This window comes from Clytia hemisphaerica, unplaced genomic scaffold (genome assembly GCF_902728285.1).
Source record: "Clytia hemisphaerica strain Z4C2 unplaced genomic scaffold, Clytia hemisphaerica genome assembly, whole genome shotgun sequence".
Classification (NCBI taxonomy): domain Eukaryota; kingdom Metazoa; phylum Cnidaria; class Hydrozoa; order Leptothecata; family Clytiidae; genus Clytia; species Clytia hemisphaerica.
The window spans coordinates 871083-896783 of NW_027103553.1; the positions used below are offsets into that span (position 1 = coordinate 871083).

The 25701-nt window shown below is 35.6% G+C and overlaps 3 protein-coding genes across 12 annotated transcripts in view; 2 read left to right on the forward strand and 1 right to left on the reverse strand.

Annotated features, from left to right (window-relative positions):
* Positions 1-409: 409 nt before the first annotated feature.
* Positions 410-9904, forward strand: LOC136800387 (polycystin-2-like protein 1). Its single transcript, XM_067057030.1, has 17 exons — positions 410-546; positions 1025-1225; positions 1510-1629; positions 1893-2005; positions 2245-2399; positions 3031-3144; positions 3553-3688; positions 3851-3939; positions 4337-4530; positions 5248-5453; positions 5893-6074; positions 6900-7114; positions 7443-7575; positions 7756-7873; positions 8206-8375; positions 8896-9157; positions 9563-9904. The coding sequence occupies exons 2-17, from the start codon at positions 1063-1065 to the stop codon at positions 9572-9574; spliced, it is 2382 nt and encodes a 793-aa protein (XP_066913131.1). The 5' UTR covers positions 410-546; positions 1025-1062; the 3' UTR covers positions 9575-9904.
* A 198-nt stretch (positions 9905-10102) lies between these two features.
* LOC136800393 (pleckstrin homology domain-containing family G member 7-like) overlaps positions 10103-25701 on the reverse strand; it is a 64685-nt gene continuing 49086 nt past the window's right edge. For 8 of the 10 annotated variants that reach the window (XM_067057042.1, XM_067057043.1, XM_067057049.1 and 5 more), the window contains 15 exons: positions 21082-21180; positions 20594-20744; positions 19787-19867; positions 19406-19449; positions 18514-18621; positions 17806-17982; positions 17585-17680; positions 13378-13476; positions 12924-13034; positions 12545-12722; positions 12233-12348; positions 11774-11867; positions 11529-11605; positions 10973-11092; positions 10176-10712 (listed from right to left, as the gene is read on the reverse strand). In XM_067057042.1, the coding sequence (XP_066913143.1) occupies positions 10458-10712; positions 10973-11092; positions 11529-11605; positions 11774-11867; positions 12233-12348; positions 12545-12722; positions 12924-13034; positions 13378-13476; positions 17585-17680; positions 17806-17982; positions 18514-18621; positions 19406-19449; positions 19787-19867; positions 20594-20744; positions 21082-21180 (1806 nt within the window). In that variant the 3' untranslated portion in view covers positions 10176-10457. Of the gene's footprint in view, positions 10713-10972; positions 11093-11528; positions 11606-11773; positions 11868-12232; positions 12349-12544; positions 12723-12923; positions 13035-13377; positions 13477-17584; positions 17681-17805; positions 17983-18513; positions 18622-19405; positions 19450-19786; positions 19868-20593; positions 20745-21081; positions 21181-25701 lie in introns of all 10 variants that reach the window. The other 2 variants (XM_067057044.1, XM_067057052.1) reach the window with 2 other exon arrangements.
* On the forward strand, positions 18788-19412 carry LOC136800395 (EF-hand calcium-binding domain-containing protein 9-like). The gene has a single exon (XM_067057054.1). It carries the CDS (start codon positions 18825-18827, stop codon positions 19383-19385), a length of 561 nt encoding a protein of 186 aa, XP_066913155.1. The 5' UTR covers positions 18788-18824; the 3' UTR covers positions 19386-19412.

Consider the following 25701-nt stretch of genomic DNA (forward strand, 5'->3'; position numbering starts at 1 on the left):
TGATAAATCTTTGAGTATGACACCTTGTTTTGTTTAGATTCTTTTAGCTGCCGAACCCAAATGAAAAAAAAGTTTTTATTTCGATAAAAAGTTTCGATAAGAAGTTTATCTAATGACGCATGCGTGAAAACTGAACAAAAAAAGGAAATTTCGAAAAAATAAATTTCTATTTATATTTATTCCTCATTTTTTATGCAATTTAATAAAATGTTTACCAGTTGGCAAGAGGATATTAACCAAAGAATAATTGAATCATTGAATTCCCAATTCATCATGTTGTCATGGAAACTGATCTATTACATATGGTATTTTACAGAATGAATACCCCAATTCATCAAAAGACTTATTCATCATTTTGTATTTTTGTCAATATTTTGTATTTTTTCAATATTTTATCTTTTTTTTTCGTGTCAAGGAATTTTTTTTTCTTCGACAATTTTATGATATTTTATGATGAATGAGTAAAATCTAGAATTGGAAACTTTTAACAGGTGGATATTATTTGAGGATTTTTTTTCACCAACATCGTCGATCATTTTTTGAACGGTAAGTAACTTTATTGACAAGAAACTGACAGCTAGTATATTTTTCAAAAATATACTTTGTATCATTTCTACTTTGGCCATTTTTCTATACATGGTTATTAATTATTTCACCGCTGCAACCTTTAATCTCACTCGTACATGATAAAAGGAAGCTTTGTATATTGGGTCATTCCATTTCATAAATTTCCAGGGGATAAAAGACTTTAGTTCCTCCCTCACTTTAAAGGTATGAAAAGAACTTTTCTAAGGGTATATTTGGAAATTTTACCACTTTCCAGGGGGCATCCACACATTTTCAATATTCTTTTTCGACTTTAAAAGGTTCGTCCACCCCCGTATGGGTTTTTAATGGCCATTACGAGAACTTTATAGGCGCACTCTGAAACATCCTGATCTTTTATCAAGATCCTCCTTTTGAGATCACGTTGAATAGGATTTGAAGTTCAATCTTTCATCCATTTATCTTATTGCATTTGAAGGTATTGTCAATACTCAAGGAATCACAACTGCTACCACAATGGAGGACCCTGGAGAAATAGCCAGTGAAAACACATCAATGTCATCAATCAGTTTGACAAGCGATGATGTCGACATTGTTAACAAACAAAAGAGAAAGAAAGTCGAATTCTCGAAACACCAACCGGTGGGCATTTTTACACGTCTTGGGCGTGGTATCAGAGGTATAAACTTTATTTTATATAAAGAAATGGCTCCTTTACCTTTCAATGGTGTTTTTCTTTTAATACTGTACTTTTTTAGCTAACTATGAAATGTCTCTTATTGTTCTCCCCAGAGTATCTTAACTTTGGCTTTTGATATGCATATTTTTTTGCTTTTTTCAAAACACGTGAAAGCCTAATTTTAATTTGAGCTCTCGCCACACTCACCAGAGAGATTCAGAACTTGATACTAGTCTCCAGTCCCTTAGTAAAAAAATATTGAATAGTCATCTTTCTTTTCACAGGTTTATGGCGTACCACGGCCACAGAAGGGATCAGCAAAGAGGACGATCGAGATACGTACGTTCGGATGACGTTGAGTGAACTCATGGTCTACCTTATATATCTGATCACGCTTTGTTTGAGTAAGTCGTATTTTCTCAGACATCAATGGCTTTTTCCTCTTACTTCAAAAATGATCTTTTTACAATTTTGACAATAAGATTTCATGGTTTTTACGATTGTATTCGTGTAACAGTCAGATTACAAATTGTATTTTCAATGAGATATGTTTAACAATTCGAGGTCTCAAATAAGGATATCAAACATATGTTCCTATTTCCTGAGTAATCTTGATAAACGCACCATAAAATCTAATTTATAATTCGATCTGTCTGTTTCATTTTAGTGGGCTTTTTGATGTTGGATGGGACAATGTTTCAATTCACACGTGTCATGAAAGGTCTCTTCATTGATGACCCTGGGTTTGATGGCATCAATACTGTCCCCGGTGTTTGGAATGTAAGCTTAATTACTTTAGACAATTATTTTGTTAAAGTTACCTTTGTGCAGCTCTTAAAGAATGGGATTTGGTTTAAGTTCATTAAGGTCGGATGCGTGAAGATTTTCTCTGGTTAAATGCTAACCTGTTACATGCTAGTCAAAGAATTTCATAACCTGTAGTACCTAGAAATTGACCAGATGAGCTCCCAATAGGGTTTGGACCACCATCAACTAAAAATGAGATGCTTTGTTTTTAGTATTTACAAAACAATCTTGTGGACGGATTATTTTGGGAGAAATATTATGATGGTTCAGATGTGCATCATTCTGAAATAGGTTACATTTTCTTCGAGAATAAGTTAATGGGAAGAACACGCCTCAGACAACTTCGTGTCCAAGAAGACTCGTGCAAGTAAGTGATTGTGGAATCGCCAATGAAGTTATATTCCATCAATATTTGAGTAATTCTTTCTTGGCTTCCACTGGCTTTATAACAACGTGAAAAGTTTTAAATCTGAGAAATGGGTTTAGACTGTTCTAAATTACTCTAGTGTTAAAAGTTATATTTTAACAAAAATTGAGCCCCTTTTTGGACCTACCTGGAGATCCTATAAAGTAACCTTTGTCCGTTCGTTCGTTCGTTCGTCCCTCTTTTACCATAGCTTTTCTCCAGATTGGTTCATTAGTTTTTTCTGATTTTTGGCACGAAGATGCAAAATAGTAATGCCAAAAATGTGACGGAGCCTGATTTTCGAGAAAAAAAAATTCCGGCTGAATTATGCCGGACAAACCGGTTTTTTGGCATTTTCTTGAGATCTCATCGTGATTGTTTTTTTGCACAAAGATGCGTATTAGCAATACCCAAAAAAGATTCGCCGATTCGGATTTTTCAGAAAAAGATTTTTCCGACCGAAAATGTCGAAAATCGCCGTTTTTGCAGATTTTCATTGAAAGTCTTTAAACTTTTCTGATATTTTCATTTTCATTTGAATACATAAATCGAAATAACTTTACATTAGATTATAAAATTAATTTCATTTTAGTGTCGACCCCATTATGGATCCGGTAATGGAGGGTTGTTACACACACTATCATCCGGATGTGGAAAAGAAAACACAATTTGGTATCCTCAACGATACTGCTTATAATAATTCTGCGTAAGTACCATCAATAATTTGCTAGTATATATAGGGAATACTTAATAGATTGGGTTTATAGCTCTTTAAAGATTTTGTTTTTAAATAAGAGTGATATCTTTTGCTTACTCATCAATTTTAATTTATAAGCTTTTTCACATGGGATTTTCAGGAATGTGGAGCAAGATTGGTCAAAAAGAGGAAAAGAAAAACATTTTTTTTGCTTATATCAGCATAATATAACAATAGGCAGATACTGTCCTGATATGAAACATGTGTCGGTCATGAAACGGGAACACTTATATAAAAATAAAACTATTAAAGCATACGAGCTAGGTTTTAAAAGTTTATACCCATAATTTTAGTGTTTAGAAATTCTTACAGTCCCAATATCATACTTATAATTTTTCTCTAATTTTAACGATTCAGGTGGAAGTTTTCATCTGAAGAAGAATTGCAAGGGCGTGGCTTCACCGGGCGTTTAGCAACTTATCCGGGCGGTGGATATTGGAGAGAATTGTCTGATAATAAACGTGAATCGAAGAAAATGATCAAAGATCTTTTTGTAAGTTTTTAAATAATTATTAAGTTTTGCTTTGAACTTGTATCACTTTTTATCTACACATGAGAAATATCAGGTAAGTTCTATTTTATTTAGCTTCCAGCCTCTGTCAAGAAAATGGTGATTGAATACTTATAACAACGTCTTTTTTGATCATTTCTTTAGGAGAAAAGCTGGATTGATCGTGGAACAAGAGCCTTATTCGTTGAGTTTGCTGTTTACAATGCCAACCTTAATCTTTTCTCCATCGGCACGTAAGTTATGACACCACACATCTACAATCGGGCCGAAATATATTGGCAATTTTGGGTATTTTAACGTTTTTCAGAATTTAAAGATTGGGCGAGAATTGCAGTTTCAGTACTTCCACTTTGTTTCATTGAATTTTTCGATTTGAGGGGTTAAGTGGCTTTCAGGCTACATTTTCAGCCTTATTGGAACATTTTTGAGCTTTTAGATCCTGAGATGTTCTTAACATGTTCTTATTTTTCCCATTTTTTATGAACTTTTTGTCCATTTTCCTAAGAAATTTGCTTAAAATATTATTAAATTGTTCTTAACACTTTTGCCATCGAAGCCTTCTGTTCTTATATAGTTTGTTCTTAAATAAAGAAACGTGTAGGCGAACATACTCACTTGTTAATTTCACAGGTTATTGTTCGAGTTTCCTGCAACTGGTGCTGTACTGAACATCTATCGATTTAGTACATTAAAATTGCTTCGTTATGTGACAACCACTGATTATTTCGTGATGGGACTTGAAGGATTATTGTTTCTGATGTGTCTTTACTACACTATTGAAGAAATCATCGAGGTCAAGAACCATGGCTTGAGCCATTTCAAAGGTTAACAACTAGATAGGATTACCTTAAGGGAAGAAATTTTCGCGGAACAAATTTTCTCGGAATTTAATTAAATTTCTTCCCTTAAGGAAGGTTAAATAAAGAAGAACCACGAATTTACGGTACTTTAATATAATAAAATTGGTAAAATTTGGTATTAATGCATAAATGTGCATTAAGTTTTATAGATTTTTTTCATAAGGGCTATCCGCTGCACTCGTAAAATGGAACTCGTTTTATTTATTAAAACCCTAAACACCACAGCTAGAAAAGCATAAGGAATTATTCATTTACTAAATGTTTGTCAAACCTTTAGCGACGAAAATCATTTGGATCATTTTACTATTTATAAGTACTGTGGTTTTGAATATTTTGTTATAAGGGGAGGCCGGTTTAATTTGCTACCCAAAAAATAAAAAGTAGCATTTCACCTATAGAATCTCCTAAAAAGGAAGCAAAAACTACTACATCTTGACAAAGATGCGAAAAGCTCGGATTCATGGATAAAATGAAAAATTTAACATAGAATTCCCAAACCTTGGAAAAACTACCAACATTTTGAAAAATTGGCAGTTTGTAAAGCAATGAAAATAAAAATGTACTATACCCAAATGAATTCTTTTTATTTCGATTTTTGAAATTTCAGGGTCGGTCGGGTCCGTAAAACAACTAAATCAAAATTGGTCTCGCCTAAGTAATACATCTCATCCTTGTATACAGGTGTTTGGAATGTTGTTGATGTTATCATCTTGATTTTAACGTATGGATGCCTTGCACTCAACTTATACCGAACTTTCTCTGTTAATTCAACACTAACCTCTATCCTTCGAACACGTGACGAGTTTGCCCGATTCTCATTGGTCACTCAATGGCAAGAATTGTTCAATGATTTAATCGCTGTTACTTTGTTTTTGGCCTGGATGAAGGTACGTGAGCACATGAGTTTAAAATGAAAAGTTTAAAATTAGCTGACCATGTGTAATTAAAAACTTTTTTCCCGCCTGAGGATCAAACTAGAAAACTTATCGAGGAGGAGGTCAGCCCCGGAAAAATTATTATTAAATCCACTCCCTCTTTTTCCACTGTTTTATTCATAAATTACCCATGGATTTATAAAGCTCGAAGGGCTAGATGGAGTGCTTTAAGCTCTTCCAAGAAAAAAAAATGAATATTGCAAAGAATATTGCTGCTATTGTTTTCGAAAACCCGCGAAGCTTCTGATTGGTCAAGCGCTGAAATTCTATTGTAATGTCACGTGACTTACTCGGTACACTTTCCAGCAAAAGCACGCACGATACCTAGCCCTTCGGGTTACCCGATGAATATCTTCGTAATTGATATAAAACTTCATCATCTTTTCGACAGGTTTTCAAATACATTAGTTTCAACCAGACCATGGCTGAGCTGGAGAACACTTTGATCACGTGTGCCAAAGATGTGTTAGGTTTCACTTTCATGTTCATGATCATCTTCTTTGCATATGCGCAATGGGGTTTTGCCATCTTTGGAGCACAAGTCAAATCTTTCTCCTCTGTCGGTGTCGCCATGTAAGTTTCATCTTTCACCGACCGTCTTCACATTTTCTCACACCCCTGTCTCAGTGCCCCGGTAGAACTTTTTCCCTCAGTGGGGATCAAAATTTCTATCAAAATGCCAATGGGGATAGAAAATCTATTGTTTCCAGCTCGAAAATTCCAGTGGGGATGGTTTTGGGGTACAATTTTTTACATTCAGTTTTCAATGGGGATAAAATCATAGAGCGATTTCGCAGTGGATATTTTTCCACCGGAGACTATTTTTTGGCCTATTTTTCCACCGGGGTGGGGGGTCCACCGGTTTCTTCTCTTTTTGAGTTTACGTTTAAGACTAACGTTTTAAATAAATTAAGACAGCCCCTTCTCACAAATCCAGTAGGATTTTTTCAGCAGCCAGTGGGTTAAAAATAACGGACTGAAACTCGATGAGGATTGATATTCCCATATCTTTTATAGCCGGAGATTTAATTTCTTTTGTTTTCAAGTCAGAAAATTCACTGGGGGATGGGAAAAATAGCACAATATTTTGTAGTGAGGATTGGCTTATTTGATTTTTTTCAGTTGGGACAAAAATTAGAGAATAATTTCCCACCATTTGGCCGATTTTCCCGATGGGAAGAGTTCCCAGAAGGTCTGTGAGAAAGGGTGTATCAAACTTAGGGTCTTTAGGGCTAAGTATGGGTTAATAACTTTTTAGGATTTTTTACGCTGAATATCAGTTGCTGTTCTTTCAGATCGCACATTATCGAGACATTAATCTCTAGACAAATCCTGATAGGTACTTGACAGGAAGTACCAGCAGAAAAAGAAGAATTTTGAGTTCTGTTTTTTCTTTAGGATGACATTATTCCGTATGATTCTTGGTGATTTTGATTTCATGGAGATTTACACAGCCAAACCGGGTTGGGGACCATTTTATTTCATCTCTTACATCTTCATGGTGTTCTTCTTTTTGTTGAATATGTTCTTGGCCATCGTCAACGATACTTATGCTGAAGTTAAAGAAGAAATGGATGAAGAACCATTCGATGTTGGAGGTTACTTCAAAGAAGGTTCGTTCTTTCAATATTTCCAACAAGGACGAAATGCATATACTGCTCTGTCACCCAATCTACTGAAAGACGATGGACAGAAATTCTTTGAATTTCTTCACATATATAATTAGATTAGATTGGTTTAGAAGTGTGTTTCCCGTTTTACTTATATCTTGATCTGCCCTTTTCAGATATACCAAGACACGGTAAATATAAATATGCAACAAACGTTCGTTTTAAAGTTTAGAAGAGAGAAACTGTTTTTGACCCTTTGATTTGAATTTGTCTAAAAGTACCTTTATTTATATTTTCATTGCTCAAAACTAGCAATCTTTTTCTTTTCCAGGAATCAACAAAGCGATGAGCAAATTATCCAACAAACGTGATCAGATCGTCGATTTGAAAGATGTGTTGAGAAATGCTGACACCAATGGCGACAATGAAATCGAATTCGATGAATGGAGAACTCATCTCAAAAAGTACGTATGACCTGTTTGTTTTTTAACTAGTTTTTTTTTAAATGTTTTTGAATCAATTGTTTTAGCCAAAATGTATTTGTTCACTGGATGGTGGAGCTACACCGTCCCGAGTGGCTCTATCTATCGTTTTATAAGATATCTGTGATCACAAATTAATTACATCTTCGCTTCTTATTCTAGAATGGGTCATGCCGATTTCGAGATTGAAGCATTGTTTGACAAATTTGATACTGATGGTGATCGAATTTTGAATGAAGAAGAAGTTGCACGAATGAAGGAAGAACTCGAAGAGGACGAGGTAAGAACTCGGTCTAGCTTTTTGATAAATCGCAACTTCTTTGCACTAATTTTTTCCCAGACCCTCGCAACTTGTTATGTCGTCTTGACTCGATTGTCCATCATAGCATATTGCTTGCTGCTTTAACTACTTCACATGTGCATTTTTTAGAAAATTACGATTCCAATTTCCTATTCCATTTTGCTGATTCTTAGTTTCGTGGCTACCTCAGCCTGGCCACTCTAACTGTTCTGATACATCTTTTCGTCTTAAAAAAAGTTATAACAAGTATCTGTGGAAAAGGCTCAGAGCTCAGCTCACGTGTTTCAAAAGTCTTGCTTCCATGACAACAGGAAGAAGTTGAGGACGATTTGATGGAGATTAACAAAATGGAGAAGACGACAAAGCACATGCTCAGTAAATTGATGTTGCGTGATGAAAATGATGATGAAGTGAGCGAAAGCGAAGGGGAATCTGAAAGTGACGATGAAGAAAAATATATCAGCTCTGAAGAATTCAAAATGTGAGTTAGAATTGTCTTAGATATTTGTCTTATTCATTTAAGTAGAATACAAGTTTTTATTATAAGAACAGACTATAAGAACATAATACTCCGATAGCCAAAACGTTAAGAACAAGTTAAGAACATTTTAAGGCTTTGTGGACTCAAAAACACCATATTACTTAGGAAATTGGATGTTCTTGTAAAAAAAACGTGTGCAGTTAAGATGAGCTAAGGAAATGTGAATTTACAATGGAGTCTACATAACATTTACGGGGAACACAAATTAGTTCGATTCGAGGAAATTTCGAGTATGGTTTTTGAGGCATTGTTAACTGAAAGGATCATAAAACATTAAGGATACATTTGAGTTGTATCATTCACCACTTTTGAAATTTTTGGTTCACGCTGTTAACTTTTAATGCATCTTTTCGAAGTAATGAGTCTGGAAGTTGGTATAAAATGATCTAGAGGAATCCGGGGTTTTAATACACTCTTCTGAGAATTTTGTTAATGAAATCTTTTTTCTCTGTCCAATCAGGTTAATGAAACGTGTCGACCAATCAGAAGAAAGTGTTGGAAATATCGTTAACAAAATGGATGACATTCTCAACAAGTTGGAAACGATGGATAAATCGAAAATCAAACGACGTGAAACGATGAGTCGATTAATCGATAGTATCATCGAGTTCATGGATCGACCCATGGACGGAAAACTTTTCAAGAGCGCGGCTAGCTTGGGAGGTCGAAACGTTCAATCTGCTGGAAAGCACTCAAACAAAGGAAGTTCCTTGTCTATTAAGGTATGAATTGAAGTTTTTTAGAGTTCTTGAATCTAAGACCTATTAATGTACGGCTACAACTACAGCTATTGTGCTGAGGTTGAACTAATTTACCTAGTATTTCTAAGAGCTCTCGGCGATAGAAAGTATACCCTAAGGGAAAAACCTCCACTGTGGAATTTAATTTCGCGGTTGAGAAATTTTTTTGTTCATAATATGGCCTATTTTGCTCTAAAAAGACCAATTCTAGAGGTAGTTATTTTTAATCCTGAAAATATTTGTGTTTTGCGGATTTGTCAAAAAACCGTGAAATTATTGATGAAACATTTGAACCTTTTTTGGATTTTATGGTAAAGGAGTCTGTTGAGTTAGACAAGTTGGACAAGTTCAGCGAAACATATAACCTTTTTATTCATACTTTTCTAGGTTGAAATGTAATCAAACTATGATACAAACACAACTCCATTGGTTCTTTCGATTGATTTTTAAAAATATTTAACTGTAAATACTGTTTCTGTCCATTTATAAGTATGAACGTATTTCTAAAGACTTGCACTCGTATTAAAAATCGCACTTAAGTAACATTTATTTGATGAAATTATTTAAAACTATCAATAACGCAAACCTTCATTTAAAACTATAAAGCAATTGACGATATTTACCCTGTTTTAATGTTTATGATCATCCATTATCGAAAATGCACAGAAATATGACAGCAAAATTAACTAATAATTCAATACATGTCCTCAACATTAGTTGAGCCAATAAGATTTATGTTGTTTATTTACCTTTTCGGTCCGTTTTATATCTCATCCCTAAATCCGCCATTACTAATCATAGTTTCCACAGTATCGAAAAAAGATCTAACCATTATACGAGCATAGAAAAACGTGCAAGGTGACCAAATCTATTGTTATGTAAGCCATCGCTGTCACAAATCGCGGGAAAATCGAATTTATTACGTCGCCAGCTTTCCGGGAAAAATAGCCGATCTTTTTTTTTCTGGGTCAACGACATCATCAATATATAATACAGTTAGACGTGTGAAGAGATTTTTTTATTTCGACACATCAAAAAAAGGAGAAAAATTTATATACAAAAAAAATAAACTATAGAGATTTGCCTCATTAATTAAATTGTCCAGTGTGTATATACATTTTCCTTTTTTTACCATGGTGCGCCTGCGCATTGTATACCACCGCCTGCAGTGACCAATCAAAATATGCCACGATACCCAAAAAGTAAACTGGCCTCACGACCTTAATCCGATTTATTCAACTATTCACAGAAGTAGTGAGACCAAGGGAATATTTTTCGGACATCAAAGCATATATTCTTCATCTGAGGACATATCCTTTGCAGATGAAAATCCTTCACTCGTGGCATCGTCTTTTGCTTTTTTAATGTTTTTCATCCATAATGTTTTTTCTTCGGGGGTGGAAGTAATAAAAGTATAAGCGCACACTGCTTGGTGATAACGATTGAAATTGACCAAACAGAACGCGTTCTTCATTCCGCTACTTCCGCTCGCTTGGTCGTCGCAATCATAAATCTTTAGCCTGTCAATTGATAACGGCTATAACGAGACAAAAGTAAAGAAGTTTAATAAATCCTTGGTAGGGCCATGGTCTTTATGGGCTTTACCAGTAACAAAATACATAAGGGTATTGAACCGAGGGGGTTAGTGAAAATAAAAAGTAACTTTCTATAGACATCAATGAGATCAATCGACAAAACTTTGTGAGTATTCAACATTTAAAAGTTAAAGACTTTAACTAATTGGAGAAATGTTTCGAGTTAAAAATCAGGTTTTTAACTCTCTGAGGTAATTCATACCTGTTTATGAACGATATAGTTAGAAGAGTTATATGCATCTGAAAGTGATTGTTGTTTTTTGTTTCGATTCAGAGTTGGTTCGTTGCCTGAACGCTCGTCTGGCCCTGTATTGCGTCGAGGCTAAAAGGTATGAAAAATATATTTTGAGAATTTGCTAAGAAAAGTTTTTGTCGGGAATGAATTACAAACTCGTACTTAGTCCCCCTTAGTTTGCTTTTTATAATTCAGGTAGTCCTCGCGAAAACACGTCGATCAGTAACAAGAGAGTAACTAGTGAACTCAGTTCAACAATTTAAAAAGAGCCTTAGTGTAGCCTGGAAGGATAAAAAGTTTGAATATGATTCACTATTGTTGCATACCTGTCTATATTATAACAATGTAATAATTAACCCAAAATGTATGAGCGATTTATAGTGGCCCATACGTCTGAATTTGTAAAACTATATTATAAGGTATAAGATTAAAAAGTAGTTACTCTTAGTAAGATTTCGGGTGAATAGTCGTGAACAGTCTATGTTCACTATTTTATTTGAAATTTCCAAGAAGATGAGCTTACCTTAACCCGTTTTCTTGGCTTAGTGAGTAATAACATATCATCGAACAGAAAAACGTAGAATTCTGTCTTGTTGTTATCTGAAAATAAAAAAAAAATATATAAAAATCATGAAAATGTTAGTATCTAGGCAGCTGAAATATCTTGTGCATTTTTGATTTGATTTTCTGATACAAATTGAAGCCAAACTTGTATGTTGATGAAAAAAAGATAATGGAGAGATGTGAAACCAGATTCAATCAATTTACCTGCTAATATGAGTGCTCCCTCTTGTAACAGTGTACGGTTAGGATTCATGAGTACGGTGACACTGTGATTATTATTCAAGTCCGATCGAACAAACTGAAAATAAAGATATAGATTGAAAGTTATCCAATAATCATAGACAGTTGAGAACTTCATGAAGCATCATGAATTGCCCTTATGTATTGCAATGAAGTGAATACAGTCGCTCTCATTTTGTCTTCTGACCAGCCACCAGACCCGTTGGAAAACCAACCAAGCCGTCTGCGGGCATTTACTCTACCATTGAGCTACGGGTCCATGTGGAACCCGAGGACTCAATTGCCACTGGGTAGAGCTGAAAGTGAATTCTTGTCATGAAACACGCTCACAGGGGAGCTAAACAAAATCAAAAGTCTACTATAACTCGATATTACAAAATAACAACAACTGGAAAGAGAAAGTGCAGGGTTCATATCAATTACCTCTGGTATTTCATTCTTCTTGTCCATATCACCGAGGACTGGCCAAACTACCAATTCTTGAATTTCTTGTAATCGTTGGAAATTCATCAAAGATGAGATTTTCTTCTCGATCGATTCTGTAAAATATTAAAACGATCATTAAAAATGGTTTGAAAGAGAAAGATAATCAGTATAGTTCAACTTGAGTTTGCTGACACAAATTTCAGTTTCAAAATTTTCAAGAAGTTCTCTAAATTTGCAAATCAGTATTTGACGTGGTATTGAAAACAGAGTTTATCAATTTCATGCAAAAGCCTTTTGAAGTCTACATACTGATGGATTGTTCGATATCGTAGATGGTGTGTGTTAACAGGTGATGGTTATGGTCGTTCTGTGGAGAATGTTTTCGAATGGCTTTCAAAAGTAAGGGTAGTTTCGTCAAGTGTTGAAGGGGTGCCACCAAAAAATCTTCAATGTGACGTCGATTGCAGCGAGGGTCTTGCTCACAATACTGGATAATGAAGAAAGATATGGGTTGAATAGCCGAACTCAGAAAAACAACAAGATTGAAAATTAATCTAAAATCTCCAGGCTGTCTTAGTGCTGCTTAAGGTTTTAAAGATGGATCAGCTTGTAAAATCTCTTGAGTATTAGAAGCTTCAGTCACATGGGAATTCAATAGAACAATTTAAAAAACAGATATATCATTTACCTTTAGGAATTCTTGAAAAGTTTCATCATCCCTCAGAAGCTCTAGATGTGATTTGGCTTTTTGATAGTTCAGTGAATATTCATTGTATTTCGGGGTCAGACAATCGTCAAACTAGAAAGCAAGAAAGTAGAGATACATATTACGAAGCATTACATTTCCAGATCATCATTTTGAGGCACCATGTTTAACGAAACCCCGTACACTCACATCCCGAAATTCACTCCACTAACCATATTGACGTGTCGCTTGAGTTCGAAAAAATGATCCTGTTAGACAGCAATGACCCTTGTCAGATGAAAAATTTGGTATTTTTCAACAAGACCTATCCTGAAAGTGATGAAATGACCAAAATTCAACCATGTCAGCTACACCTTTCAGCATTTAAAGAATTTACGTCCATATCATTTATTTTCCCCACATCGGGGATTTAGAAGGATATTGTAATCATTCTTACCATTTTGAACCCATCCACGATGATTTCTGTACTTCGACAAACTGACAAAGCACAGTCGTTAAATATCTTTAGTAATTTGTTCGCAAAGTCTGAAGTAGCCTAAAAAAATAAATATGATTATAGGAGGGTTGTTTTGGATAAAGATTACACCATCCCCAATTCCCTGGGGATATATATGTGAAGAAATTCAAAGAATTTCTGTCCAACTATCTTCTTGCAGGAGATTTGGGTGGCAGAGCAGCATATGCATTTCGTCCTTATTAGGACTCGTCAGCACTGCATACTGCATACATATACATATATATATGTATATGTATATATACTTCTAGACTATATATATTGATAATTGGGATTGCTAGCGTGAGGATTTCCCCCTTGTAATTCTGGTTGTCGTTGCTACCTGAGGTAGTGAGTATCCATTTCCTTTCCACTTTTCTTTCTAAAAACAAAAATTTCTTAGCCGACTTCATGGTAAATACTAGGTCCAAAGCTCGGTCCAGGCAGCCCCTGGACCGTGCAGCCTCCCCTAGGGCTAATACCCCTAGGAGGGTCTCTCTCCATCAATCGGATACTTCTCAACAGTCTCTTGTAGAAGGTGTCGATGATAACAGTGTTCCAAACACAAGGGCAGTAGGAGGTCGTCCTGTTTCATCGGCTGTGGGAAGTAACAAACCCAGGACAGCGGTTCGCAAATGTCGTTCAGACTGCAAAACCTGTCCCGCCTTACTTAAAAATAACTTTGTAAAATCAAATATGACTGGCAGAGTCCATGCACTTGATGTTGATGTGGATAACATTAATTGCAAAGTGCAAAATTATGTTTATGTTCTTCAGTGTTCGTCTTGTTTTGTCCAATATGTTGGTGAAAGTGCTGACTCTCTTAATCTTAGAATGAATATTCACAGAAAAGGAAAATCAGGTTGTGAAATTTCCATTGATCACTATAAGAATGTGTGTCCCGGTGCTACTTTTACCATCCAGATTCTTGAACTTTTGCCCGGTGATGGTTATTTAAATGGGAAAATTGATCCTGTAATGTTAAGACTTCGACTAGAAAGAGAAGATCATTGGATAAAAACTTTACGATCTATTTATCCATATGGTTTAAATGAGCGAGTAAAATCTATGAACAAGGACATTCCGGCTGGGAAATTATTTCCACCTCTTCCCAGACATGGCACTAAGTTTGTTGAGCACCGTTACCGCTCCAAAGTTAAGGCTAGGATCTCTGATCTAGATTCTCTTGTTCATTCCATTTTTTCTTTTTCTCCGGAAGAACGTTCCAAGAAATGTCGCATTTTGTTTGATAGGCTTCGACAGTCAAATTTACGAAAACTTGCAGAACAAGCTAGCACTTCACTTTTTTCTTGCGAAAGCCATCTGAAAAGATGGTATGAATTATTGATCGATATTTTTCTTACGAAGACTATGAAAATTGATAAAGCTAATGTTAAGAAATCTCCTTCCCACATCCTTCCTATTTATTTCCACAATAAAGGTCTTGAGTTTATTCAGCTCAAAAATATTCTTCGCAAGCCTTGTGTGAATTCCAAACTTCCTGAAAAACTTCAAAAAGATCCACTATCGATTGTTTACTCTTTAACTCCTACGATTAGAAATAAAATCTTTAATTATAAAGAAACTGTAAATTCCATCAATACAGCAGATTTAGAAACTTTTGGCACCAACCTTCCATCTTGTGAGTGTCACGATTCTCCTTTTATTGATCTAGACCATGGTCATATCATGACCGGAGATTTAAGTTTCATTAAAAATAATCATTTGCGAAAATTGATATCCAAGGGACCAAATTATCGTGAACCTCGAAATATCAATTGGAATAAATGCAGAGATGTTATTTCTAGTGGTGTGGATAGTTTTGTGAATAAAACTTCATCTAAAATTAATGAGACTGACGAAAACTTTCTTCAATGGAAGGTTGAAGTGTTAAAACAGGTGGATAAAAAGATAAAATTTTTGAAAAAGAAGATCAGGTACAATAAAATGAGCTCTGTGCTCAAAAGACAAGATGTTGTTGATTATTTGAATGTTTTACACACTAATTTTGTTATTGTCCCCATTGATAAAGCTGCTAATAACGTTGCATTTATTTGTAAACGTTTCTATGTTGAAGTAATTTTGAAGGAGATTGGGATTTTGGGTGCAGGAAATGAAACATACATTAGAGTTAATCAGAATAAAGCAGAAATGGTAAATGAAAATGTTCGTTTTTCTAAACGTTTTGGCCTTGCTGTTTCTGAGAAGGATTTGGATCTTCCATGTATCTATTGGACTCCAAAGAAACACAAGACTCCTACTGGTAAACGTTTCATTATCGCTTCAAACATTATCGCTTCAAAACATTGTTCCACCAAACTGATTTCTAGATCTGTCAGTCTAGTTTTTAAGCTTGTTTACAGACAAGTTGAAAATTTCCATACAAAAGCAAAGTTTTTGAGCAATTATAATAAATTTTGGGTACTACAAAATTGTGATCCAGTACTAGATTCACTCAACCGAATCAATAAAAAGAAAAACGCCAAATCTATTTCCACCTTTGACTTTAGTACATTGTACACAAAGATTCCTCATGACAAACTGATTAAAGAACTATCAGAGGTCATTGATTTTGTATTTGATGCAGGTAACTGCAAGTTTATCGCTATTTCTAAAAAATGATAAAGCGTATTGGTCAAAAACAAAACCCAAATCTTCTGTGTCTTTTACACAGAATCTTTGAAAACTGCTATGAAACATCTGATAAAAAATTGTTTTTTCAATGCAGGTGATATTGTTATGTGTCAAGTGATCGGGATTCCCATGGGAATCGATCCGGCGCCATTTTGGGCTAATCTTTTCCTCTACCAATACGAACAAAGGTATATGAGCAGGGTCATTGAGGAAAATAAGGTTAAGGCTCGCCATTTTCATTCGACTAAAAGATTCATTGATGATTTGTGTGCGATCAATGACGGTAACTTGTTTCAGTCTGTGTATAGAGATATCTATCCAGATGAGCTTGAACTCAAAATTGAGCACTCTGGTAATCATGCTTCTTTTTTAAACCTGGATATTACCATCAAAGACGGGATATTTATTTATAAGTTGTTTGATAAACGGGATGCATTTCCTTTTTCCATAGTCCGAATGCCACATAAAGATAGCAACTTGCCAGAATCGATTTTTTATTCTTCTTTTGTTGGGGAACTTCTCAGGATTGCTCGTTCTACGTTACTTTTCGAGGACTTGAAAGTTAAAGCCAAAGTTTTTATACAAAGAATGCGATGTCAAGGTGCTGAAAACGCAAAGTTAGATTACAGTCTTCGACGGGTTATAGTTCGTCATTTTTCAGAATTTTCAAGATTTCAACTCTCTCAAGATTCACTCGTTCGCCAGCTCTTGCGGTGAGCGGTCACGGTGTACGGGGGCTTCGAACCGGGTTATAGTCCGACTTTTTTAAATTCTCATTCTTTTCCCACTCTTTCCATCTTCTTCTTTGAACTGTAAAATGTGTGTGAGAGCCACAGGGTTGGATAGTGGCGATCCAATCCCAGTTCCTTCCCATCTAGTATGCTTTCTACAACGTTGTGGCAGAAACGTGGCAAAGGTGTGGCAACTTTGTCTAGTAGAAAGTACACTTCTTTTTTCATTGTTATTTTAGTTTCTTCGGCTGGTTCCGTGAAGTTTAAGTTTTAGTTTATTTTATATTTGCGCGCGTTACATACTTTCACTAAACACATCTTTTTACATCTTTTTATCTGTGGTGGTGTCTAGCTAACACTGCTTGGCCTACCTACACAACCCTATTTCCATCATATAGGAGGATATTTTCACAAATGGCCGAAATCCTGTGTAGGTCGAAAACTGAGGAACAGATAATGTGTTTTTTTTTTGAAATGTTTTTTGACTCATATTGAGTTGCTTCTTTCCGTCTTGGCTCATATTGAGTTGCTTTCTTCCTTGAGGTCATTTTGGATCACTGGTTTTACATTGACGGATTTCTATGTCATCATATTATTTTCCTTTCCTGCTCCAACCTGATTGATTTTCTGTGAATGTTCATTCTAGATTTTTGTTGTGTTTGTATTGTCTTTTTGTTTTGTGGGTTTTTGTCTTTATTGTTTCCATTTTGAGTAGTTGAAGGTTTTATACTTCTAGACTATATATATAAAGTAGCGATTGATTGTTATCTAGAAAACTATCTTACCTGAATGAGATCGTCTAGATTTGCGAAGAGTAAAGATTCGTTGACGCAAGTTAAGAAGCCAAAACTTTTGGCGTGTTGCAACGGTTTTGCGAATACCTGAAAAAAGAAGAAACATTAATGAAAGGTGTAAGCAAATAAAAAAATACAGTTCCTTCTACCAGAAAAATCAAGAGAAGACCCTAAAAAACTAAAACATATAGATTGGATTTGGATAAACTTACGTCATGAAGGACCACGAGATTATTGATCAAATATCTGACTTCAGCATAAAATAATTCCCATAGCGCTTCAAATCGTTTTCGTTCTTGATCAGATAACATTTCATCATGGAATATTGAAGATCTGTCAGATTGTGTATCTTCCTCTTTGAATTTGTCCAAATTTGACCAATGCGCATCCTAAAATGGGATAGGTCATTTTCAACAAGCTCACCTTTTTTCTTAATCTTGTATATAAACTTTACTCGTTCCCATGTATCCCAGACTTTATGAGGACACCATCAGTAAGCATCAGGCACCCCATTCTCACAGACCCACAGGGAACCCTTCCCACTGGAAAAATTGGTCAAAATATTGTCTCCGGTGGAATATTATACTCTAATTTTTGTCGAATTATCAGATAAAACAAATTCTCACTACAAAATATTGTATTATTTTTTCCATCCCCACCGAATTGTCTGGTTAGAAAACAATGGAATTCAAATCCCAGGCCATAGAAAACATGGGAATATCAATCCCGATCAAGTTTTGGTCCCTTATTTTTACCCCCCACTGGCTGATAAAATCCCACCGGATCTGTGAGAAGGAGGTGTCATCAGAAAGCTGTTATAAATATTACTATGCTGCTACGTTGGGAACAAGTTGTCGTGTGGGTGTCTATTTTATTTCTGGTAATGACCAAACATGCAAAATACCTCGCAAAATACAAACCTTATACTTTGCCAATTCATGGTCGCTGAATTCAACTAAATTGCTTTTCAAGTGCTCTTTGAATTCTTTGAAATCTTCCAACGTTCGCGATTGAGAATCGTCTTTCCACTGAAAGAAAAAAGCAAACAAAAAATTGCTAAGTTTCGCGTGTTTCATTCGAATCTACTTCCTGTTTCGAATGTTTTTATTCGAACATTCAAAAATCGAACGTTTTACAACAATTCGAATGTTTACAAAAATGAAAGCGCGGGAAATATTTTGTCAACAAAAGAAATCACTTGATTTTTATCGACAGTCACAAAAACAAAAAGATGAAGGTCACATCAAAACTCTTGCAGTATATACATCTTGACAAAAACTATAGTTTATTATCAGGAAGAAATTTGAAAGTGATTTATGATTTTTTCACACTACTCGATGTGCATGGGGACAATGCTTTAAACGATGTTCAGTTCTGTGCTTTCTTGAAATCAATCACAGATTTGACCACAACACAAATTTACAAGGTTTTTGACATGTTGGACGTGGATGGATCGGGTAGTATTGATTTCAATGAGTTTTATCTTTTGATTTGTATCGTAATCTCAGTTCAAGACCGAGAGGAAAAACATTTCATTTATCGCCATTCACGAACAGTTTTCGACCTTTTAGACGAAGATAAATCAGGGAATATATCAGCTGAAGAATTTGAAAACTTTGGTTTTCTTTTCAATCTACAAGGCGACTCTATTCGTGAGATTTTCTCCGAGTTTGACGTTTCTGGCGATCAGAACCTTGATTACACAGAGTTCAAAATGTTTGCAATGGAGTGCATTGACCGTCAAACGAAAATAAGCACTAGCAGATTTTTCCCAAAATGTACAATTTTGTAATTAATTATTAGTTTACTTACAAACTTTTGTTTTAGTAGGGCGAATCTTCCTTTTTTCTCCGTGTCTGTGAAAAAAGAAGGAAAAGAATATTAATGAAAAAAAGAGTTATTTTCTTCAAGGTCGGTCCCCCTTCGCAAAATTTCTTACCCTGCAATAGATAGTAGAATTATGAGCCAAAACTAAACTCATTTGGTTTAAAAATTTGTGTAATACTATAGAAACTCGTTAACTCGAACCTCTATAGCTCGAATGTCTCCTTAAACTAAAACAAGTTTCAGTTTCCTTTTAGTTAACAAGGCCTTAATAAACCTTACTCCATAACTCGATACTTCCTTAACTCGAACAAATTTGTGTTCCACGTGTGTGTTCGAGTTATGGAGACTCCACTGTGCAAGACGTACCTTCTCCCTCGAAAGAGCTGTAAACAGCTGCATTTTTCTGAAGTTTTTTGTTCGACGCTTTCGGTTCTTCAAACGATTTCCCTGTAAAAAAATCTTTCATATTAAATGGAACGTTGTTAACCGGCTACTTTTTCAAAGCGGGCTACACGGCTTTTTGCGCAATGGAATTGGTTCTTTTCGCATGACGACGGGCCTTCACTGCCCAGAGTTGCCCGTCGTTAGGAAAATTCATTTTTTTCAAAGGAAAATGAACAATGCGTTGACATCATTTCTCTCATTTTTTATTTCTGACGTCAGAAATTATAACAATTTCTTATCTCTTTTCGCTTGTTTTTCGCTTTATTTCGCTATTTTTCCTAGATAAAGCGCTAAAAAATCAATCGAAGCTGAAGGAAACGATTAACAAATATAATAATGACCAGTTTTTCGGGCTGTATTGAAAATATTGCCCTCGGTCAACGCAACAACCTCGCAAGCTCGGTCGTTATTTGACCTCGGGCAATATTTCTCAGTACAGCCCTCACTAACCGGTCATTATTGTATTAGTATAAGATGGGCCATGTATATTTAGACATATCCACACCCGATCCACAACCCCATATCACATCACTAGGAAGGGAATGAGAATGCTCTGATAGAGAATGCCCAATGGTTTGAGAAAATTTAACATGATTCACACCCATTGAAATAATTACCATCTACTTTTCAAATTAACTTTGTAACGTAACTTTCGGATTTTTTTTTACTTGCCCTATATATATGAAATACATATAATATCAAATTTTTCTAAAACATTTTAAATCTGACCTTTCTTTTTGGTTCCATTGATACTTTCTAAGTAGATAGTGTGTAAATCCATTTGTATACTGGCTGTTGGTATTTGAACCACAGAACTCCTTCGACGTGATCGCATAGCAATTGCATTTTTACGAATCTCTGCGTCCTCTTCTGTTTCACCCTAAAGACAAAAAATCATAAACATCATAAAAAAACTCATAGATCAAAGTGAATATTTGACCAAGATGATCTTTATATTGAATTATATTGTTATACTGCCAGCTAATCTTAGAAGAAACAACACCATGGTACGCGGCCAAAAATGATTTCTTTGGGGTGAATACAAGGGGTCTACACAAGATCGCTAAAAAGAGAATAGTTCAGGAGGCGGGATATATTTGAAAACGGTGGTTAGCCCGGGGCGGAGTAAGCAGTGGCGGAGGTGTTTACAAAGGCAAAGGTTGTTTTTCAGACTTCATCGAGACATGTTGAAATAAAATAAAGAGTGGATCTCTTACATGTAGTCGTTCATGTTCCTTTTCGACAACAAATGGATGACGGTCTTCCGTGTCCGAATTATCAGAATCGTCCGAAAGAGTCACGCAAACTTGTGGTACCTGGTGAAAAAAAGAAAATCAAACATGGTCACAAATGACATCCAGCCTTCTGCAGATCACACCGCACGAAATAGTGTTTTTTCTTGGACAAGAACCCACTTCCCAGCTCATAAAATCCAACTCAGATGGTTTTGGAGAGCAATTTTTTCCATTGAATTTCAAATGACAATTTCCCAAACTTCCAAACTTTCCAACGGGGTGTGGGTCCAACAGGTCTGTGACACAGGGGTGTAAATATAAAACAAATGAATTAACCGGGAACGGGAAAGGTTTGATAAAAAACGATTGGAATTTCATGTAAAAATCCTTAGCAACGAAATCGTTTCTAAGTACCGTTTTCATTTGCCGTCTAAAAGCACGACGTCTGGACCTTGGTGACATAGTTTCATTAACCGTCTTCAATGCACTGATAACCCATTCACCTGCCGATCGCAATCCTCTTTCCTCAAACACCATCGTGTCTTCAAACAAAACAAAATCTACCAATCTACCAAAATTTACAAACAAACGAAGCTCCAGTCAATGTTTGTGCGTCTATCACTTTTGTTATAATGTTTTAAACCGCTATCAAATCATAAAATTATTACACTTTTTTATCAAGTGAGCGATGTGGTTTATTGATATCAATATCCGGATAATTTAAGGAAAAATATTTTTACGTAACAACTTTGAAAAACTGTCGTCAACAGAAGGGCATCACTTTATAAACTACTGACGATTGAAATTTGAATATGATGGTTTCAGTGGAAACCTTTCAAATTCTGTGATCATAATTGACAAAAGTTTAGGTATTAGTTTCACTGAAAGATTATATCATAATAAGAAAACAATAGAGAATACCCAGACACGGACAGAAACACACGGAGACATCCAATCTACGTAGTAACTCAACAAAATCTCAAGTAGCCACTTGAAAACTGATATACAAAGCATACCAACGCTACCCTTCCTAAAACAGTGTAAAGCCAACTAACTACTCATGACAAAGAGCATTTTTTTATACTCTAAAAACACCAATCTCATGTTTAAAATCATGCAAAACCAAATTTTCGCTCAGTAAGCGGAAATAATTACTGGAACTGGATTTTAATTGGGTCTGATTAGTTCTCATTGAAGTCAGAGACATATTAATTACTGTCATTTGAGTCATCAGTCTGCCGCATACAAAATGACGCAAAGGTACACAAATCAGACGTCATTATCCGAGCATCGATACCCAGAAATTCTTAGTAAGGAAAATTCACCGCAAAAACTAGAAAAAGCTTTATTCAGCTATTTTCGGTAGTCATTCGTCAAAACCTAAAATTAGGACACACGCACGAGATTGCCTTAACGAACCCAACAAAGAAAATATTAAAAGTGAAATCATTCAAATCCATTCTGATCTTTTTTCTTGGACGATTTTTTTTATACTGGCCAAAAGATTTGATTACTGGTGGATGATTTAACCTCAAGGTGAAGCAGGGCAGTCTCGTTATGAACACAATTCCATCAACAAAACCGCTTTGGTTTGACCATGAACATATAAACGACTGGACATCTATCTCCTTTGTTTTTTTGTAGAAAGGGCTGCTAGCTTCGTTGCCGCCTCGTTAAAAGCATAAAATGAAACAATAAATTTTGATGATATACCACTTGGGAATACCTTGCTAACAACGTCAAAACTTCGACAAAAGTCTCTGTTGCTCTACTTTTCTCAAGTCTTTTATCTATATCATAACAAAGATAACAGAGGCAAAATCATCGTCAGCTTGTCAAAACTCCGGCTAATATTTCTAAATGTTGACTTAAAAGTGTCGAATAATTTTAGAGAGTGTCGCAATCTAATTTTGATATTCTTATAACATAGGCTCTCAACTTTGGCAAGCTATTTTTTTCAAGTCATAAAAAAAATTATTGGAGTGACAAAAGGGATTCAAAAGTATACACGCATTTGAAACTCTGCATTTCGGAGTTGAAAAATGTTGATGAAATATATTGCTAACTTGTGAAAAAATTTAAGAATAATTTTTTTGTGCATTAGGAGTAATGTTCAAGCTCTGTCAATTCTTTTACCTAAATAATTCAAAGAATTAAAATTATGACGGAATATTGTCGGATTTTTCATACAAATTTTGAAATACTAGCGGCAACGAAGCTCGCTTCAAAGAGACAATAAAAGATAGATGTCCAGTCGTTTATAAGTTCATGGTTTGACACTCCACGATTACGTAAGTTTGAAGGCACTAGCAGCATTACCAAACCTTCGATCACTCACATATGAGTCTGCTAAATCGCGTGCCACGCGTGCCAGCGTGCCATCGGTTTTTAAGCGTGCCAGCGTGCCATGCGTGCCTTCGTGCCAACTGTCTTGGCGTGCCAGCGTGCCAGCGTGCCAACTGTCTTGGCGTGCCAACGTGCTAGCGTGCCAACGTGTCTTGGCGTGCCAACGTGCCTACGTGCCATCCAAATTTCGGCGTGCCATCCAAATTTTGGCGTGCCATCCAAATTTCGGCGTGCCATCCAAATTTTGGCGTGCCAACCAAGTTTTGGCGTGCCATCCAAGTTTTGGCGTGCCATCCAAATTTTGGCGTGCCATCCAAATTTCGGCGTGCCATCCAAATTTTGGCGTGCCAACCAAGTTTTGGCGTGCCATGCAGTTTGGCGTGCAAAGTTTGGCGTGCCATGCAAGTTTTGGCGTGCCATGCAAATTTTGGCGTGCCAACCAAATTTTGGCGTGCCAACCAAATTTTGGCGTGCCAACCAAATTTTGGCGTTCCACCCATATTCCGGCGTGCCATCCAAGTTTTGGCGTGACAACCAAATTTTGCGTACTTTTTTAAATTTCCAGAGTCTTTATTTTCCATGAAACATTAATTGTTAGGCGATATTTTGAAATATACACTTACTACGGTCTCTTACACGGGTTAAAGTACGGCAAGTGAGGGGAGTAAGAAAAAGAAAAAGTCAAGAAAAATGATGACTTCTGAAAGTTACTTTAGCCCTTGGACAACCATTTAACTAAGCTCCTTATTTTTGGCTACAGCTTCTGACCACTTGATTTAAAAAGGCAAAAACGGTAACCGTAAACTCATGAGCTTTTTGGCTATTTTGAAGTTTTAGGTTTTCATAAAAAAAAATTCCAGAAAAAAACTTTTTCAAAAGGTTTCAGAATGAAAAGCTTTTTCAATTCTTTAGAACAGTAGCGTAGACAGGGGTGAAAAAAGATCTGCGTATGAGAGTAGATTTTAACGACAAAACACTTACCTATTCGTGACATAAAAACATCATTACTATGTCGTTAAATCTACTCTCAGATACCTAATAGCCTGGGCGCTATAATTAATTTTTCGAAAATTTTATTACATCCAGGATATTTTTATTCCACCCCCCCCCTCGCATATTAAGTTTTGACATCTTTTCCAACCCCCGGTAGGTACCTGAAAGTAAGCCAATGTTGCTTCATCCTTGTTTACTCTACTGTACAAGACTCCAAACTGCTCAAAACGACTGAAAATGATATAACATCTGGAGGTAGTTTAACGTTGTTTGGATCATTTATGATAAACGCATTTTTATATAAGAATATCTTCTATAAGAATATCAGGGTGAAACTCAAAAGTCCAAAACTCTCAATATGATTATTTCTCATGTTTGTAAAATAGCCAAGTCCAAAAAAGTAAGAACATGTTAAGAATAATTCACCCTCAATTTTGGCAATTTCTTAAGAATACTTGACCGTCATCCAAAGTACACTACACGTTTTTTTATTTATAAGCATAACGCGTATAAGCATAACAAAGCTGGGATTCTGGCTCGAATACAATGGATTTATTGTTTTAGAACAATAGAAAATTAAGCATATTAAGCATATGTCCAGCCTCAGCTTAAATTACAATATGCTAAAGAAAAAAGCATAACGCTAAGTATCTAAACATATATTATATATAAAGCCGAAAATGAGATTTTGCTTTGTCAAGAAAATGCCAGGTAGACTACTGCCTTTCGCGTGGAAGAATCAAGTTTATCTTCTTTAAAACTTTTAAAGTTATATAATGCTGTTCACATAAAAATGAAAATAATAAAATAATACAGTAATAAAAGTACTACTATTTTCATATCTCTAAAACAGCTCTCTTGGAGCATTTAATGTTTTCATTGCATGACAATCTATATCCCTTTGCACCGCCAGCATCCTATTGAGCATGAGAAAACATCTTGTTGTAAATTGGTGTATACACCTCATATTTTGTGATAATGCCATTATTTACATAATTTAAGTGTCATTACATAAAATAACCTTGAAAATGCTTTCCCACTAATTTTGAGGGAGTCCATATTGGGGTCCACAATGGGGTCCATATTGGGGGGGGGGGTCCAAGTTGTGTCATCGTCTCCTCCAAGCTTTACCGAAATTTCGGTAAAAATTCGGACGAGCACGCCAAAATTTGGATGGCACGCCAAAATTCGGATGGCACGCCAAAATTCGGATGGCACGCCGAAATTCGGATGGCACGCCAAAATTCGGATGGCACGCCAAAA

Coding starts and splice junctions, on each gene's coding strand:
- LOC136800387 (XM_067057030.1), top strand. CDS start 1,063: ATGGAGGACCCTGGAGAAATAGCCAGTGAAAACACATCAATGTCATCA. Junction 3,689..3,850: donor AAATGATCAAAGATCTTTTT/GTAAGTTTTTAA, acceptor TCATTTCTTTAG/GAGAAAAGCTGGATTGATCG. Junction 7,874..8,205: donor AAGAACTCGAAGAGGACGAG/GTAAGAACTCGG, acceptor CCATGACAACAG/GAAGAAGTTGAGGACGATTT.
- LOC136800395 (XM_067057054.1), top strand. CDS start 18,825: ATGAAGGTCACATCAAAACTCTTGCAGTATATACATCTTGACAAAAAC.